The 18,197-nt window shown below is 49.7% G+C and overlaps 1 protein-coding gene across 2 annotated transcripts in view; it reads left to right on the forward strand.

The window, feature by feature from the left end:
- PTPRS (protein tyrosine phosphatase receptor type S) overlaps positions 1-18,197 on the forward strand; it is a 119,936-nt gene that overhangs the window by 68,605 nt on the left and 33,134 nt on the right. For both annotated transcript variants that reach the window (XM_065748640.1, XM_065748641.1), the window contains 5 exons: positions 7,405-7,674; positions 9,768-10,349; positions 10,947-11,080; positions 11,241-11,385; positions 16,853-17,158. In XM_065748640.1, the coding sequence (XP_065604712.1) occupies positions 7,405-7,674; positions 9,768-10,349; positions 10,947-11,080; positions 11,241-11,385; positions 16,853-17,158 (1,437 nt within the window). The remainder of the gene's footprint in view (positions 1-7,404; positions 7,675-9,767; positions 10,350-10,946; positions 11,081-11,240; positions 11,386-16,852; positions 17,159-18,197) is intronic.

The raw sequence follows: 18,197 nt of genomic DNA on the forward strand, positions 1-18,197 counted from the left end.
TGGTTTTTATGGGAGCTGCACAGCTCTTCTGGCTTTCAAAAGGAGGAGCTTCTCTGTATCCCTAGGGACAGAAATGCGCTCAGACTTTGGCCCCTAGTGACTGCAGGGAAGGACTGATGGGAAGGCCTGTGTAACAAGGAGTGTCTTTCTTGCTGTTGGGCTTTGGAGCCTGCTGCACAGCAGTAGGGCAGGCAGAGCTCGGTGGTCTTCTTTCAGCGGGGGCACCACAAACCTTTTTGGTGTTGTAACAGGCTTTGAGCTGTGTCCAGAAGGGCTGAGATGCTCAGTGCTCTCTGATGGGTGAAGCCAGGCTCAGAACCCAGCAGTATTTTTCTCCAAGCCCAGGCCATGCTTGCCCAAGGTCCGTGGCCATGGCTGTTGTGCTCCCTTGAAATGGAGCAGTTGTAGCCCCCGTCTCACTCTGAGAGCTTTAAGCTCTTCCATCTGTGCTTTGATGCAGATGTGCAGCTGCTTGGCTCAGTGTGCAGTGGCCGTCTCTGCATGCTCTCCCTCGCTGCAGACAGACGGAGGAAGGAGCAGTGCAGAGCAGTGCTGCTGTGCAGAGCTGCTGGCGGACACGGCCGAGGTGGGATTTACAGAGCTCAAAACGTTGCCCTGTTTCACACAGCGGTGACCGTTGGGAGTTACAAAAGGCAGCAGTTGTGGTGCTGGAAGGATAATCCCTTTTCCCCTCAAGAAAAGATTCTCAAGATTCTGTTTGCTGTGTTCTTTTCAAGCACTGAGTTGTTTAAATGGTTCAACAGGCATTTAAAGCAGCACAGTGCTTGGGCTGTGCCTCTGCTGCAGGTGCTGGTGCACCCAGGAGTTCTGCAGCCAGGTTCCTGCTGAGAACATTCCCAGTCTTTTTCAGGGCCCTCTGGAAAACCTCAACTCATTCAAAGGCTGAGGGGCCTGGGGTAAACACATCTTAGCAAAACTAGTTCAACTCAATTAAAATAGAAACCGTAGAAGACGCAGAAATAGCATGTGTAGGACCTCAGGAAATGCAGCTTCAAAATATAGTACAACATGACTAATTTAAGGAGTAAAGTAGCCCTTAGCCCACTCCTGGGTCAAGTTCAGTTCCTATGATTTGGCCATTAAAGCAGAGCTGCTGGTTCCTCAGCCCATCCCTCTGTAAACAAGTGGAGCAGCTGCTAAGCTGTTCAATTCTCAGTAGCTTTTAGAGGTTAGAAGGAAATAATTTCATTTGCACTATAGATTTCACACATGTCGATGAGGTCAATACAATCATTGATATCTTAAAACATAGGAATTGGAATACCTTTGTAGCTTTGCATTAGTCAGTTCCTTAATGGAAAGGAGGGAGGCAGAGCCACCATTCATACAGCATCCCCTGCAGCGCCGGTTTCCAGGCACTGGAGTTCAGACAGGGATCGTTTGGTGACGATTTGGGTCTGTTCCAAGTTGGCACTTCCACGGGTGGGGGAGCACCCTGTCTGTGTTGGGGTGTCCTCAGCTCTGAAACTGTAGTTCCAAACCAAACCAAAGCAAAGCAACAAATCTGCTGTGTTTCTGCAGAAGGATTTCTCAAGGGTATCAGGAAACGGATACAAAAAGCCACCCCCAAAAAACAAATCAAAACGATATCTGAATATCTGTGTGTATCTACGTATACCTCTATAGAGGGCACTTTGCAGGAACACTGTGCTGTACTGATCTCGAAATCTCTGCCTGCCTGTGTCTCTTACACCTTTTGCATCGCTGTTCTCTTTGTTTTAGGGGAAAAAAATTAGATTACACCTTGTCAAATTAAAGTAACGCAAATGAAATAGCAAAGCCTCTGTTTAGTTTTACAGATCTTCTTGAAAAACAATTGGGTTCTAATTGTTTTATATTCAATCCTGTAAAAACAGACAGAACAAAGAAAAAAGGAAAAAAGAAGGAAAGAATTGCAAAAGAGCAGAGAGTCCACCAGCCTGTCACTCAAATAATGGGTTTTGTTAAGTGGAGAAGTAACAACGATTGGGAAGGTGATGGATTTCCTCCAGACCAATTCCAAGCTTTGGTCTCATTCTTTATTTATCTGCCTGTTTACTTATTTATTTGTATTTACCATGAAGGAACTTAGGAAGAAGGTGGGCGCAAGGAGGGAAATATCTCGTCCTCTGGAGGGACGGAGGTCGGAAATCCAAACCCAAGCGGCACCGTTATTTTGGAATTGGAATGGGAGAGGGAGAGGAAGGGCGGCTGCAGCACAGCCCAGGGCAGGGACACACCACCTTTTGGGAGGGGAGGACAGGTGTAATCTAAGCTTCACTAATAACGTAGAGGCTGCACATTATTTTGGCACCCTTTCCCCTACCCCTCCTCATTTTGGAGCAAGACGGAATGACTCCTGTCTCACCAAAATGGCCAATAATGTCCGCCTTCTCACCTCATTTGGAGCAGCAGCTTGCTGAGTGTCAAAATGTTTAATACCATTTGGTTTTGTTTGGTGCTTTCAACCACTCACTTCACTTTCTTTTTTCAATTAATTTCTCCTTTAAGATATAAAGTATGTTTATCTTTTAGTTGGTTTTTAATGTGAATCGGGGTTTGAAGCGGTGGGATCTGGTGTAGTACGTTCTCCTTTCCCCACCTCACTCCTCCTCCAACATTTTTCTCCTTGAGCTGATCTGAAAAGGGCTTAACAAGTGGAGCCGGTGGGTGTCCCCAGCACGGGTTGGTGGTCCTCAGGTTTCTTTCACTAGCAGCGTCCTGGGAACGCATTGTAAGGACGGATTCTGGTGTTGCAAAAGTCAACCCTGGATCTCCCAGTGTCTCTTCCAATCAGGTCTGTAAACCTGTCCTTTCCAAAACGTCTCTCACTTGGGGACCCCAGCTCTTCTTAACAGGACGGTGGGGGGAAACTTGAGTGATGTTGATCGGTACTTTTTTGTGGGAAAGAATAATGCACCAAAAATGCCACTCACAGAACACAAACCGGGTTAACCTCTCTGTATCAATGAGCAGCAACAAAACCAATTGGCTTTAAAGGGTGTGAAAGGAATTGGATCTGTTCAGTTTGTACTGAAACCTCTCGAGCATTTGGGGGGCACGTTTGCCTGTGTGAAATATCCAACAACATAAAAACTCATAACAAACTGAGCTTAAGAAATCTTTCTGTGCCTCAGAAATGGTTTCTCTGCACTGTTTGATTTGACTCACAAGTGTCCAGCTCCAGTTGTGATGTCTGGTTGTGTCAGCAGTGAGCTGTATCCTTGTTTGAAAAAAGCACCTGAGAGTTTTTTGGCCATTGAAAATGTGTGTTTGTGTGTGTCTGCTTGTGTGTGTCTGTCAGGAGATGTTGCACACGCACATGGAGCATGCACAGATGTATGCATGTAAGGTTGGCTTTGTAAAATAGACTTGACAAAGCTGTCATGGAAACCAAACATCTCTGAAACTCAGGGCTGAGGCGCTCTTTGAGAGCAGTAGGAGTTGGAGGCCTTGGTCTGGCTGCACCCTCAGCATCGGATGGGAGAGAAGAGAAGCACGTGGAGGTGTTGGTGACCACTGCCATCTTTGCACTGTCACTTGGCGCTCCTGTAAGGCAGTAAATGAGTACTAGTGGAAAAACAGGCTAAATTTCTGGAAGAGCATAGAGCTGCCCTGCTCCAGAAATGGGATATTTCTGTCTGAGGTGTACAGGGGGAGCTCAGCCCGAGGAAGGAAGGGAGATCAGGTGTGTGATAAACTTCTGGAGTGTGTGGGAAGTGGTCTACAGAGTGGAGCCTGAGTGCCCCATCACAACTTTTCCATTCCAGAGAGGGCAGTTCTTCCTCTTAGCTTTCCAGTCCTTTGAGTATGCTGGATGACAAAATAGAAAGATTCATTTCTCTGCATTTTCAGATGGAAGAAATGACTTTTTCAGCTGCTATGCATGAAACCCAGCTGGAGACAGAGTTGAAATTGTTCTCGATTCTGTCTCTCACTGCACTTCAGGCTTTCTTCCCATCACCACTCTCCTCCTAAGCTCTGACCCAAACGCTGACCCAGAGATTCTCAGCTTGAGAAATCTCGTGTCAGCAGTCACATCAGAGTGGTGTGGCAATTAAATCAAACAGTAACATGGTTCCCAGTGTCCAGAGACGAGCCCTACAAGTATTTCCTGTTACAGTGAATGCTGTTGTCACAGCCCTGAGCCCTGGCAGGGATGTACCTAGGGACCCGCTGAGATCTCCAGCCTCAGCTACCATTGGAATTGCTTTCACATCCCAGGCTGATGTGTGGATGTTTGTATATTTGTGCACACAGGAGTGTGTAGCTTTTTTGGAACCAGGATGCACAACAGGAATGCTACTGGCTCTTTTGTTCTTGCATTCATCTGCCAATAACCCTAATCCAAATTCTCCCTTTTCACAGTCGCGTGGTGTCTTCAGCTGGCACCAGGTGTCCTGGCCGCTTCCCATTAGTTAAGTGTGACAAATGCTATTAAAGCAGCCGAGCAGCGAGGCTGCCCCAGAGCCCACGGAGCTGACCTAAAGCCCTGGGTGCTTCCCACGTGGATGTGCAGAGGAGGTGGGCTCATGGCTGGGCTCCTGAGCTTGTGTTTTGTGAGTGGCTCTTCCTTTCCCTGCCAAAAATACACAGACAGCAGCCTGCCCCCTTTCAGACTCCGATTCTCAGCACTCCGCCGTACATCAAATGATGATTTTCAGTTATTAAATTCTGGTTTGTTCTTTTTTTTTCTCTTTTTTTTTCCTCTTTTAGTTTGGTTTTATTTCTTTGTGATTAGCTTCGGTTTGAATTAATTGTCTTGTTCTGTTTCCATGACAACTCAGTGTTTGCATCCCACCTGCCGTTGTTTGTTGCTGTTGATGCTGTTTGCTGGCTGGATCTTGTCCGGCGGATGTCTCCCCATTTCTCCTCACCTCTCCCCACCTGCCTCCCCTCTCCAGAAGGTTACATGTCAGCCCCTCCTCAGAAGAGTCATCCCTACCTAGATCTGTCTGCATGTTGATCCCACTTGTTTCTTTTTGAGTTCTCTCCATCTTGTCTCAGACTGTGACCGGTGTGATCTTCAAATGGCTCCATTTTCTGAAATTCAGTACCTCCCCATAGCAGACAGTGGAAGGAAGGATGGAGTAGGCAGCAGGGATGCACCCCCGTGTCAAGGGCTATGAATCTTCCACATAGGTGTGGCAGGAGGGAGCACGGAATATGTTGCCTGATCTTGCGAGCCCGTCCTGGTGCCTGAGGCTGTGCAATGCCATGGTGCTCTCCTTACACCTTCCTGTAAGCATAAAGCCATCTTCTAGTGGTAGTGCCAGGTGAGTTTGCAGCCCCTCTCTCTGCACTTGCATTCTTTCCCCAGGCACTGCAGGTGAGGGCATGCTGTCCATCCCCTTGCAAGTCTGTGCATGCAGGAATTCCCCTCCAATGTGCCCAAGCTCCTAATGCCTTAAAGCTGGAAGTCTTCTCTTCCTCCCCTCTCTGGTGCCTGGGTACCAGTAACTGCAGAAAAGGATCTGGTAGCATGATGGTGAGAGCATGTTCCTATGAAGACATCTCCTTGTCATTTTGTGGGAGGATGTGGAGCCGTATTTGGCTTTCATTTAACAAAACCTCACTAAGTAGGAAGCAGCCACTGTCCCTCCTGGCAGCATCCTTCCCACCTGAAAAGATCCCAGTGCTGCATGGCAGCCTGGGGAGTGAAAGACTAGAAAAGCCAGCGGCATCCGAAGGCACTGGGACTTGGGAAGAGAGACTGCAGGCTTAGCTCAGAGTCCTCTGCATTGCTACTGCATGGATGCAGCTGCTTCTAACTTCAGAGATGTTGCTCAGAGGAGCTGGATACCAGAACAGGTATTTTGCAGCCCCAGCTCTCCTCCTGCCCCTCGCTGCCCCTTCCTGAGGGCTGTTCATTGCATGTCTCTCCTTCAAGCTGGGAAAATTCCTGCTCCTTTTCCTCGTGGGGTGCCACCACTTCTCAGGTCTGGGTCCTTCTCCCTCTGCTTGTGGGAGGGTACTCTGTGCTCAGCTCCTTTTTGGGCCCCTCTGACCCACCTCCTTCTCCCCTTTGTCCCTTGTCCCGCTTCCCCCGAAGGAGCAGCACACACCTCAGCCGCCCTCAGTTCAGAAAATGGAGCCAAGGAAACCACACCGTCCCCTGCGTCCATGTTCTTACCGTGTCAGGTCTGGAAGCTGCATCCACTTCTCTGCTAAGGAGATGCACAGAACATGTCACTGTTTTCTCAACGTTAAACTTTCATTACCTTGTTTTTCTTATTAATTCTATTCTATTTATTATTCCGCCAGGGCTGAGATGTGACAATGTGAGCCACCACATTGGGTCACATCAGCTAGAAAAGTATGCAGCATTAAAGTGGGTTTCCCCCTCCCTTCCCTCTCTCTTCTTCTCTCCCTCCCCTCCTGTTCTCCTCGTCTTCTCCTCTGTCGCTCTCTTCCTATTCTGTATCCACGTGGGCATTTGCTAACGCCCATAAATTCGATTTCTCTGCATTTTCCTCTTTTTCTCTCTCTCTTTCTCTCTCTTTTTCTCTGTCTCTTTTTTTCCTATTTTGCATGATGTTTGTGACTCTGAGAGCTGCATCTATCAATGGAACCGTGTCAGATCTTAAAGAGGCTTTGTTAGGGTTTCTATACCCGAAAACCACAAAAATTTCATTAGAGTTTCTCATCTTTTCCACGCTCGTTCTCTCCCCAGGGGGACGGCTCTCACACTCAACCACCAGCTAAACTTTCTCCCCGTTTGGGGCTGTGCCACGTCTCTCTCTGTTGGATCCCATGGCTCACCACACGACCGAGCCTTTCAAACAAGGCGAGATGTTGAGAAGTTCCCACCTCCGCGCCCGCCCTCTCCGCCACCACCCCATGGGCTGGGGACGTCCTCGGGCCGTGGTGGCGGAGGAGCGGGGTCCTGCAATGGGGCTGAGCCGACCCCGCAGCTGGGGGGAGCGGGGAGCTGGGGGCCCCCAGCGGAGGAGATTTTCGAGGCTCGCCATGCCAGCTCTTTGCCTGTAAAGATGAGAAATTGCTAATAAATTTTTGTGTATTTATCTGTGCTGTGATGGGTCTAATCTTGATCAATGGAACCCTGTTGCTATGAAATACCGCTTTTATGTCTATATTCTATATATTGTTTGTGAAGTAAACATTTATTTGAAGTTTAATTTTATTGGTTTTTGGTTTTTGATTTTTTAGTTTGTTTGATTTCTGTTTTTGTTTTTTTATGAAGGAAGAAAATAAATAATGACAAACACCATCTATATTTAAATTATCTTTTGCTCTTTTTTCTTTTTCTCCCTTCCCTTCTTTTTTCTTTTCTTCCTTTCTTTCTTTCTTCCTTTCTTTCTTTCTTTTTGTTTTTTGTTTTGACTTTGGTTTTGGTTTCGTTCCGTTTTGTTTTTTTGTTACCTCTGTGCGTCTCGTCCGCAGTTCGGCGCGTGGCCCCTCGCTTCTCCATCCTCCCTGTCAGCCATGAAATCATGCCTGGGGGCAACGTCAACATCACCTGCGTGGCAGTGGGGTCGCCCATGCCCTACGTCAAGTGGATGCAGGGAGCGGAGGACCTGACGCCCGAAGATGACATGCCCGTGGGCCGCAATGTCCTGGAGCTCACGGATGTCAAGGACTCTGCCAACTACACGTGTGTGGCCATGTCCAGTCTGGGAGTCATAGAAGCCGTTGCTCAGATCACGGTGAAATGTAAGGGAGTGTGAGCACGCCTGCGTGAGCGAGTGCGTGGGTCCCCACCTGTGCATGTCTGCAGGAGCGCGAACACGATGAGTGAGCTGCATTGGTGTGTCCATGTGCAAGGCACGTGTTGTGTGCACGGTCGTGCAGGAGTGTGAGTGAGCATGTGTGCAAAGCCAGCGTGGGCTCGCACCGTGTTTGTGCATGTGAGCATTTGCAGGTCTGTGGTTGTGCTTGTGAGCCTTCGCCACTGCATGAGTGCGTGTGTCACCACGGGACTGCGTTCCGATGTGCGAGGAGCTGTGCCTGCTCATGTCCCCGTGTGCCGGCATGAGGTGAGCCCATGACTGATCTGCTCGTGGGGGATGTGGGACATGATCACGCATGAAAAAAAGGTGGTTGTGCATGAATGTGTGTGCATGTGAGTCAGAGCAAAGCGGCTGGATGGGCATGCAGGGGCCTGGCTGCATGTATGTAAGTCTGTTTTGGTACAAGCCTGTAAGTACGTGTATGTGAGCATGAGCAGGATCTGGTGCACCACATGTGCCACGTGCTGGGATCTGTGCATGCATCTTTAGGGATCCCACGCACCAATCCCCAGTGAATGAGTTGCTGCTGGCTTGAAATCTTTCCTTGCTTTGGAACCATAAGTGATTTAAACCCCTGCATGCTTATTTCTTTCCTGGGTATGGGGCTGGCTGGGCAGTTTGCAAGGAGCCTTGGATGGCTTGAAGTCTGCATGCCATCCCTTTCCAAGGTTAGAGGTGCAGCCGAGGCCCTGAGGCTCTCTGGCATGCATGCCCTTGGTCTGGAGCCTAAATCCAGCATCTTAGTGGCTGTTGTCACCTCAGCAAGAGGGGACGTGACCCCAGCTTCCAGCTAGCAATTCCCAGGAGGAGCACGGGTGCAATCTTCAATCTATTCTGTCCTCAGCAGGGGAGTATTTAAACCCAAGCGGGATGCCCCCGTGGTTGGGTGAGTGTAGAGCTCTTGTGTGAGCTGGTGTCTGCTCTGAGTGATGGCATTGCTTGAGAGGGATCTGGGGGTGGTGGGGTGGGAAAGGAAGTGGAGAGGAGGGGGGGAGGAAGAGAAGTAACTTGGAGAACAGGAAGGCTAACAAGAAACCATCCTGATTGTGTCAGCGCATCTGGCTAAGGAAGGGCTCACCGTAGAGGTGAGTAGGGACCGGTGGGTCTTGCCATGGCAGTCGTCCTGTGCTTTTGCACAGGAAATGAGCTCACATGCTAGCTAAAGGGTGCTTGTGGCTGGGCTGAAGTGCTCCTTATTCTCCTGAGTATTTTCCACCTTCTCTTTCTTCCCTCTTATGCTATTAGTTTAAAAGGCCGATACACTGCGTCTGCTTCTAGCTGTCCTCAGTGCGGAATCGTGCCGTGCTGGTACATGCTGCCCTTTGTTGTTTCATTTTGGTGCCCTTCCCCTTTCGCTCCTGTGTGTAAGCATCTGCAATATTTGCCAGTCAGAAGATGAATTGAGAAGTTAAATCTGTAGAACTTCAAGTTTAGAGAAGATGTGAATGGAAGGGGTCTGAAGCAGTGAGGAAAACACATCAAACTTGCTGGTAAAGGTTTCCCACATTTAGCATACAGTCTCCAGCAAATTAGCGTTTTGGTTGAGAGGCAGGGCAGACAGACGTTCGTTAATTAACACATTTGTGGATTGATATGAAGTACTGCACGTATGGATAGCTTTCTAGTTCTGGATGTTACAGTCCCCACTGTCCCGCTACCTGCATGCTAGACGTGGAGAAATTCAGCAGTGCCAGAGCTGGGCAGCCAGTGCTTCAGAGGATCCGATTGCGTGCTCTGAAGGAGCTCTTGCTTTTCCTTACTGCCATGTGAGCTGAAGGATGTTCAGCTGAAGTCTGCACTAATGATTCCAGATGTTTAGCTGAGCACTTCCCTTTTGATGGAGCAGTTTAAGAAGGATAATAGAGTGTATAACTAGGTTCATAATATTTCAGCAGCACTTCCCTGAGCTGCCACGCTGTGATTGGTGCTGTGCCTCTGGCTCCTGCAGCCCTAACCAGCCCAATTAGGCACCATTTTTTGTGTTGTTTTTAAATGTCTGTTCTTCCTGATTCTCAGCGCTGCCCAAGGCTCCTGGGACACCAGTGGTGACAGAGACGACAGCCACGAGTATCACCATCACCTGGGACTCTGGAAATCCAGACCCCGTGTCCTATTATGTCATTGAATACAAGTCTAAAAGCCAGGATGGACCATATCAGATCAAAGAGGACATCACCACCACACGCTACAGCATTGGGGGGCTCAGCCCCAACTCTGAGTATGAGATCTGGGTCTCTGCAGTCAACAGCATTGGGCAGGGGCCTCCCAGTGAGTCAGTGGTCACTCGCACTGGGGAACAAGCTCCTGCCAGTGCCCCCCGTAACGTGCAGGGACGAATGCTGAGCAGCACCACTATGATTATCCAGTGGGAGGAACCGGTGGAGCCCAATGGGCAGATCCGTGGCTATCGTGTGTATTACACTATGGAGCCTGACCAGCCCGTCAGCAACTGGCAGAAGCACAATGTGGATGACAGCCTCCTCACCACAGTGGGCAGCCTCCTCGAGGATGAAACCTACACCGTTCGGGTCCTGGCCTTCACCTCCGTGGGAGACGGGCCTCTTTCTGACCCCATCCAGGTTAAGACGCAGCAGGGAGGTGAGTACCTGCATCACTGACCTTGGAGGCACCGGGCTGAAGGAGGGAGAGGTGTTAGCTTATCGTATTATCCAGCTGTGACCACTGTGTCACCAGAGCATCTTTTTTCTTTACAATAGAAATAACTTTCTAGGAAGAGATTTGGTCCAGCAGCTGGAGCCCAAGGGGCTGGCGCATGGTTGTTGTTCTGTCTTTGCTCAGAAAGGACATTGTTTAACTGGGAAAGGCAAGCAGTTACGCAGGGGAGAATCCATTTATGCAGGGGAGAATCTAGTTATGCAGGGGAGAATCTAGTTATGCAGGGGAGAACCATCCAGTGAGATATCTTAAAGTTTCCACTTTATAAATGTTGTTAATACATGTGAAAAGATTTGCTGTCCAGGGAATAGTGAAGCTTAACTTTTTAAAGCACCCCAGAAACTGCCTTCTCAGAGCTGAATGGGGGTGCCATTTTGCTGCTGACGTGCTCTTTGCACCCAGGCTTTGAAGAGAACAGGGTGGATTATTCCAGTTAGCCAAGTTAACGTGGTTCCTCCTGTCTCTTATCTCGCCTCCTCTGCCCCTTCCTGCCCCATGGGCTGTCTTTCTCTGTGCCAGTTCCTGGGCAGCCGATGAACTTCCGAGCAGAAGCCAAGACAGAAACAAGCATCGTGTTGTCATGGAGCCCTCCTCGACAGGAGATCATAGTGAAGTATGAGCTCCTCTTTAAGGAAGGAGAGCACGGCAGAGAGGTGAGTCTGGAGAGGCGCAGCACTATGGGTTGGGGCCCTGAGGAGCATCCTCCGTTCCCTGAGGCGGCTGACAGGGGAGTAGGGCAGGTGTCTGGGCAGGGCTCGCCTCTGCTCTTTTTTGTTTGTTTTTATTTTTTTCTTCCCCCCTCACCCATCTCAGGTGCCGCGGAACTTTGAGCCAACGACCTCCTTCACCGTGGAAGGCCTGAAGCCCAACACTGAGTATGTCTTCCGGCTGGCTGCCCGCTCGGCTCTGGGCCTGGGGGCCTTCACCCCGGAGGTCAGAGAGCGCACCTTGCAGTCTAGTAGGTGTCTCTCCTTTTCACACCCTTCTCTGAGGGGAAGACAGTCAGGGAGCCAGAGATGGTGGGCGCAGGGGTATGGAGCTGTGGGGGGATGTTCGCGGTGCAGCGGCTTTCCACCCACCCGGGGTTCCCAAGGCGGGCGGTGGGCGTCTCTGGGACCCGATGCTTTCTCCCTTTAGACACAGAGGGCTGAGACGCGACCGGAACGCGGGGCTGGGGCATGCTCTGCAGGGCGGGCAGTGTGAAGTGAGTTAGCAGCATCCGTGCGATGGGTGGAGGGCAGCAACGATCTCGTGGATGGGCTGAGCTGGCCCTGGTGCTGAGCATGCTCAGGGAGGATGGCAGCCCACCATCAGGCAGCAGCTTGGCTGCCCACCAGCGACAACCCAGCAGCTGCTGTCTGGAAGGGGGGCACAAGCAATGGAGCAGGGAGACGGTGAGGGACTCAGGAGGAAGAGAAGGAAGGAAGGCGATGAATCACAAGTCCAATTTTTTACCAACCTCTGGGCAAGCAGTCTTCATGCTGTTCTCTGCGAGCGGCCCTGTAGCTGCTGGGAGGAAGGCCTGCTGTCCCAACAGGCAGGGAATGGGCCCGGCTGGGCTCCAGCAGAGGGTCGAGAGGAGTCATGCGGAGGCTGTGAGGGATATTAATGACACCAGGATAGAGTGTATGCAACCAAAATGTGCTGGTTTTAGTTTAATGGATTGTCTCCCTTCGCTGTTGCCCTGGGGACAATAACCCTGGATGGCAATATTTCAACCTGGGCTTTTCACAGATCTTTGCTTTTAAATGAGGTGTTTTTTCACTGCATGAGTGGCTGTGGCAGCTGTTCTTTGTGTTTTCTGTCTCCTCTCATCTCTACTAAATCACTCCGCTGCAGTTTGGAATAGCCGGGAGCAGAACTAACTCAGAAATGACTCTGGTCACCAGTGTGAGGAGAGAGTGTCTGCTCCCATCCCTCAGCCCTTAACAAGGGGAGCAGCGTGCTGCTGGTGGGCGCCCGCCCTGGCTCCCTGTTGTGGATGTCACTCCGTACTGTCTCTTTTCCCTGTCTGTCTCCTTCCCCTTCCCTCCTCCCAGGAGTGTGAGGAAGGGGAGTCTGTTTCTGCACAGACAGAATTCCTTATGGGGCTTTCTCAGTCCGTTCAAACATATTTTGTTTTCTTATTTCCTTCAAACGTTTTCCCCCTTTTTTCCCTTTTTTGGTTTTTCTTTTTTATTGTTATTATTTTTTCCCATATGCTCTGTATATATCCAAAGAAAGTCCTTTCCTGACTTGGCTGCAGATTCGCTGGTTCTGATCCCAGAATGGTACTGCCAAATGGGCCATTGCTGTGGGGTGGGGCAAAATGTACAGAAGGTACCTGAAAAATGATTGTCAACCTTACCCACACTCTGCTTCTGTTTTACAAGGGGTTTCCCTCCTTGAGATCCATTGGGATGGGAAGAAATGAGAGTCTTGGGTTTGTGCTTCCTGGCTGGAAGGAGGGCTGGGTGTGCCAATGTCAGTAGGACTTAGCAACACTGAGTATTTTTCCCTAAAGGGTGAAGAGAAGGGAGTCTGGGAAAGGGGAAGGCTTTGGGTCTTTTGCTAACCTGGCACCTGCACAGAGTGAGGCCTGCTTTATTTCTCTGTAGCTCAGCTTTCAGAGGGATAGTTTCATTAATTTAGCGCTCTTAAGAACATCAGCTGGGAGCTGTCAGTGTCCTGTAACACGATGGAACATTTTTTCCTGGCTGGCTGTTGGAGGAACGAGTCAATTCTCCCTGGTCCAGGCGACATCCTTCGGCTCACGGACCGTCTGGCTCGAGACAGGCTTTTGTGTCTTCCCTCTGCAGCTCCTTTTCTGTTCAGCTCCTCCTTGGCCTGCTCCATGGCTCTTCTCTCTCTTCTCTCTTCCTCTGTCTGCCTGCCTGCCTGCATGCTCTCTTGGCCCACTGAAACCAGCTCCCTGCTCTGTCTGTCTCTTGCTGGGCGGTTTCACACCATGATGGCATCTTGTCTCTGCAGCAGCAAAGCCTCTCTCATCCTCCTGCAGCCTGCTGATGCTTTCGGTGCTCTTCCTGTCCTAGCTCTGCTGGCAAGCATGTGCTTGCATGCCGCAGCCCTCCCTGCAATGCACACCTTTCTGCACAACACCCTCCACCTCCCTGTCAGGGTGGCTCCTCCTGAGCATCATAACCAAAGTAAAATCCATTAAACTAAAGGTAAAGTATATTTTTCTTCTTGAAGTAGACGGGTTTTAACTCTTCAAGTACCAGAGACATAGATTGTACAAAATGACAGAATCTCATCATTGGAGGAAGCAGTTTTGCCCTTTCTACCTACCTGAACGTCCAGGGCTCATACTCACAAATTTCAGTGTGCAAAGCACGTGTCATCAGACAGGGGTGGCAGGGTGGGTGCTGTGACGCTGCATGTGTAGGTGTAGAGGAACAATGAGGATTTCTTACCCTCTGTTCCTTCCTAAGAAAGGATGTTTCCCCTACCCATTAGCTCTGCTCTCCTTCCCTTCCCCCCTTCCTCACAGTATATGAAGTGGGGAAAAAAAAAAAGTATACAAAGTCTATGGTACCTAAAGGGTTAAAAAACATTGTGTTGTACAAGGTCAGTAAGGGTCATTCTTGTGGCTTGGACAGTCAACTTTAAAGCATGTAAAAGATGCAGTGCAGGTGAGTACTGGCTGGTCTCAAGCAGATTCACAAATACAGTCCACCCTGTCGCCGCAGGCTCGCACACGTGTGTGGATCTGCACACACTGCCCTTTGTCCTGGGGCCCAGGGGAGGGTGGGGAGGGGTTCCCAAAGTGCTGTCTGCATGGTAAAAACAAACCAACAGACAGAGCTGATACCTGCCTGGGCTGCAGCACCCTTCCAAGGAAGGGGTTTGTTGCAGATGGGGCACTCTGGTCTGAGCTGCAGTACCTTCCCTCCTGCATACAGCTCCCACCTTACCAATTCTGTCCCCATGCACACATGTCCAGGGTCACACAGGTTGGTCTGGATTGTGAAGGAAACTCTCAGTGCCACGAACTCCCCAGATGCGTCTCCAGTATGGGCAGCCAGCACTTGGTGGCTGTTTTCATCCAGGTGCTGTAGTCAATGAGAGTGACAGGGAGGAGGTCCAGGTGGGATCTGGGCCTTCTCCCCCTTCACCCACCCACCACTCTGCCTTCTTGACCAGAATAAGAGCAAACGACCCCAAAAGGAGGCCTCCCTTCTGGGCCTCCCAGTAGGTCCCCATGCTGGAGCACAGAGGGTGAGTGAGCGAGCGTGGCCACGCGCAGCAGCTGCAGTGCAAACAGTGAGCCCAAGTACCAGCTGGAGCTCCAGCTCTGCTTACTGGGACTTTCATAATGAGTTTCAGGATGGAAAGGGTAGGTCAGGTCAGACCCTCTCTGCAGTGGGTTTCTTGGCTGTTGATGGCTTTGGCTGGACTGCTAAGAAGGCGAGGTGGCTTTTAAAGCACCAGCCCCCAGTGGGGAATAAAAAGGAGAAACAGCACTGGAAGAGTGTTGAGTCTTTCTCCTCCATACCCTTAAAGGACCTGAGTTGTTTCTGGGGTGTGGGAAAGAGAAGCACACCTCCATTCTGGAGATGTTGGTGCTGCATCCATCAGAGCAGAGAGAGCCATAGGAGGAAAGAGAACCATCGCTGGGAATCTGCCAGCCTGCTCTCTGCCCCCTGTACAGGTAGCTTACCAAAAGAGAATAGATTGGAGACCCACATCATCAGGATTCTGCTGGCAGGGGGAGCATAACGCAGCCAGGCAGCCAGCAGTGGGGCAGGGTGGCATCTTAAAGCCAGTCATGTGCAGAAACCCACCAGGAGCTTGGTCTGACCTTGTAGCTCAGTTTCTCTTGTTCTCTCGTAAGAAAGTCTTATAAGTTAGCAGTTGAAACATGGAAGGTAGGTAAACAGACTGGGAATGTTCTGGAAGGAGTCACTTTTGTGTCAGTATTATTTTATTATTACGATTTCCTTTCTGATGTTTTTTTTTTGTTTGTATGTTTTAAATTATTGGCTTGATTTTCATTTTATTTTCAAGTTTGTTACTTTGGGTTTTGTTTGTTTCACATGTTGTGTGTTACGTTGCGTGGCTAGCCATCTCTGGGGACTGCCACCCCAAAACCCACTGTTTCTGAGGATAAGGGCTTCATTCACTCCACTTAGACGCTGCCAAAGTGTAGTAATAAAGTGTGGAAGTAGAAGAGCACTCAAGATGTCCTACTGGACAAGGTGCTCGGAGCTGCAGTGGAAGGAACTATCTCTACCATTTTTACAAAGCTCTTACTTCTGTTTTGTAGAGGCAAAAGCGCGCAGCTTTCACAGCACAAAGTGGGAAAAGTGGGACCTGGTTTATCCAAGTCCTTAAAGCAAGCTGGGCCCAAACATCTGCTGGTGACTCAGGGATGGGAGTTGAAAAAATAATTTCTCAGTGAAAGAGCTTTCTGTTGATTGAAAAAGGGAAATGAAAAAGAACACAGCATTTATCTACTCCCCTGCTGCTTTCACATGATGCTTTGGGGCTCATAAGGACACCCTAATTTCTGTCAGGATCTGCAGAGAGTTGAAAGCTATTGCGGATTGACTGAGTGAGGTGAGAGTTGCAAATTTACCGTCAGAATTGATCATTCCGCTGACCTGGGCTGACTGATTGCGAAGAAGTCTGGTCTAAGATGGCCCATAGTGACCAGGTTACTGCTGGGGTGCAGAAATACCAGACCTTTTCAGTCCAGCAAGCACCAGGCCCACAGCACATCGTGCCTCCCTCACACAAACCCATCCTCCTCACAGTCTGAAAATCCCACTGGTACCTGTGTACCTGGACAAGCTCCTTTGTGGGACTGTTTTCTAAAGCTCTCCTGTCTGAGCACTTGCCTTCACTCCCAGCACTGTAGGCTCTTTGCTTGGCACCTGACCATCACCGCTCTGTTCTTTCTCCTTCGGTCTGTGCACAACTAATAACTTATATCTGGATGTACAGTCTCTTAAATTTAAGCCTCCTGGCCAAAGATTTGCTATTCTTAGTTACTTTTCACAGATGCCTTCAAGGAAATTTGAGATCCCAGAGACTGCACTTTGCCAACAAGTGCTTCAGCAGCCAGGGCAGGATTTTATACAAGGCTCTTGTATAGGGTGAGACCCTATAGACTTGGTGGCAGAGCCCTAAGCAGCAGGACCCTCGTGGCTAACCCGTTCCTCTTTCAGTCTTTTCATCACATTTTGCTTTTGATGCCCCATTTCATTTCTGTTGGCTTTTTTTTTTCTTTTCATTTAAAAAAAAAAAAGACAACAACAAAAAGCTCTCTTCTTTTTTAATTTTATCTTCCTAAACCAGATTTTTGTACGTTTTATTTTAGATTTTTTTGTTGTCATTTTCTTTTTTTTTTCTTTTTTATCTTTCCCATCTTTTGTTTTTTTCCCCCTTCTTCCCTTTCCCTCCTGAATTTTCCCCCCTCATAGAACCGTCTGCCCCCCCTCAAGACATAAAGTGCGTCAGCACCAGATCCACCGCCATTCTGGTAAGTTGGCGGCCGCCTCCGGCCGAAAGCCAAAATGGCGTCCTGGCCGGCTACAGCGTCTACTATCGAGCGCTGGACTCTGAGGACACGGAGCTTAAGGAGGTGAATGATATCCCCCCAACCACCAGTCAGATCCTGCTGGAGTCCCTGGAGAAGTGGACAGAGTATCGCATCACTGTCGTGGCTCATACGGAGGTGGGGCCGGGCCCGGAGAGCTCGCCGGTTATCGTCCGGACGGATGAAGACGGTAATTGCGCTTTTTCTGGCTTTGTCCTGGCCCACGTGTCCAGTCCCTTCTCGTGGCTGCTGTGTGAGAGCAGGGCACAGCTCCCGCCCCGAGGGCTCGAGGTGCAGTCTCCCTCTCCCCCCGGGAAGCCCCCGCACACTGTCCCTGACTGATGCTCCAAGTGAGCAGAAAGGAACTGGACCCAGAGAAAAGGAGACCGCTGCCAGAAATTACTTTAAAATATTAGGACTTCTTCCCATGCATTCCTTGTTACGTGCTCCTCAGACTTTCTGGTGGTGGCAAAAAGGAAGAGTCTCTTCAGCAAAGTTCCAGGAAGCTGTTCATGACAGTTTACATCCCAGTTCAGTGGGCCACTTCTGAGACTTCTGGCACAAACACAGATGATGACAAGACTTGGAGCTTCCCTGTTATTTATGCAATGAAATGAAACAGGGAAAAGTGTGAATGTGTGAAGGGAAAGCAGAAAACTGAGACAGTGAGGTAAACCCTTAAATAATAAAGACTAATAAGCGACATTAGTCAAATCTAAACTCCTCAAGCTTTGTTCCTCCATCCCAAAGAAAAAGGACTGAGTTTGTCCGCAGTGTTGGTCCTGGATGGATGCGTTACTTTGAAGTTGCGGTTTTCTTGCATATCATGTTCTCAGGCACTGTTCTTTTTTAGTTTTATTATTTCCAAAAATGGACCCCATGTTTCATCCAAGACATCTTTGTTTCCTGACCTGAGACAGCACAGCTGCTGTCACCACCGACCTGCCTGCCCTGCCCCGGAGGACTGGGAACTCCAAGGGCAAGTCTCCCTCCACATCCTCCACTCTAACATCCCATATAACATGGCCAGAGCTCTTCTGGCCGCTTGGACTAGCTTTGCCCTTAGAACTTGATCTGGAGCTGTATGGCTTAGCAAACTGAGGAGAAAGGAAGAGTAGCTGAGCTGAGATGGACCCAGTGCATATCTGAGCGGTGCAGATTAGATCCCCCAGATCTTTTCCCCATCTTGCTGAGTAAAGGCCAAAGGCAGGCAGCGGGGTACCCAGGTC

The sequence above is a fragment of the Cyrtonyx montezumae genome, unplaced genomic scaffold, assembly GCF_038088225.1.
Source record: "Cyrtonyx montezumae isolate F1298 unplaced genomic scaffold, pur_monq_1.0 scaffold_51, whole genome shotgun sequence".
Classification (NCBI taxonomy): Eukaryota; Metazoa; Chordata; class Aves; order Galliformes; family Odontophoridae; genus Cyrtonyx; species Cyrtonyx montezumae.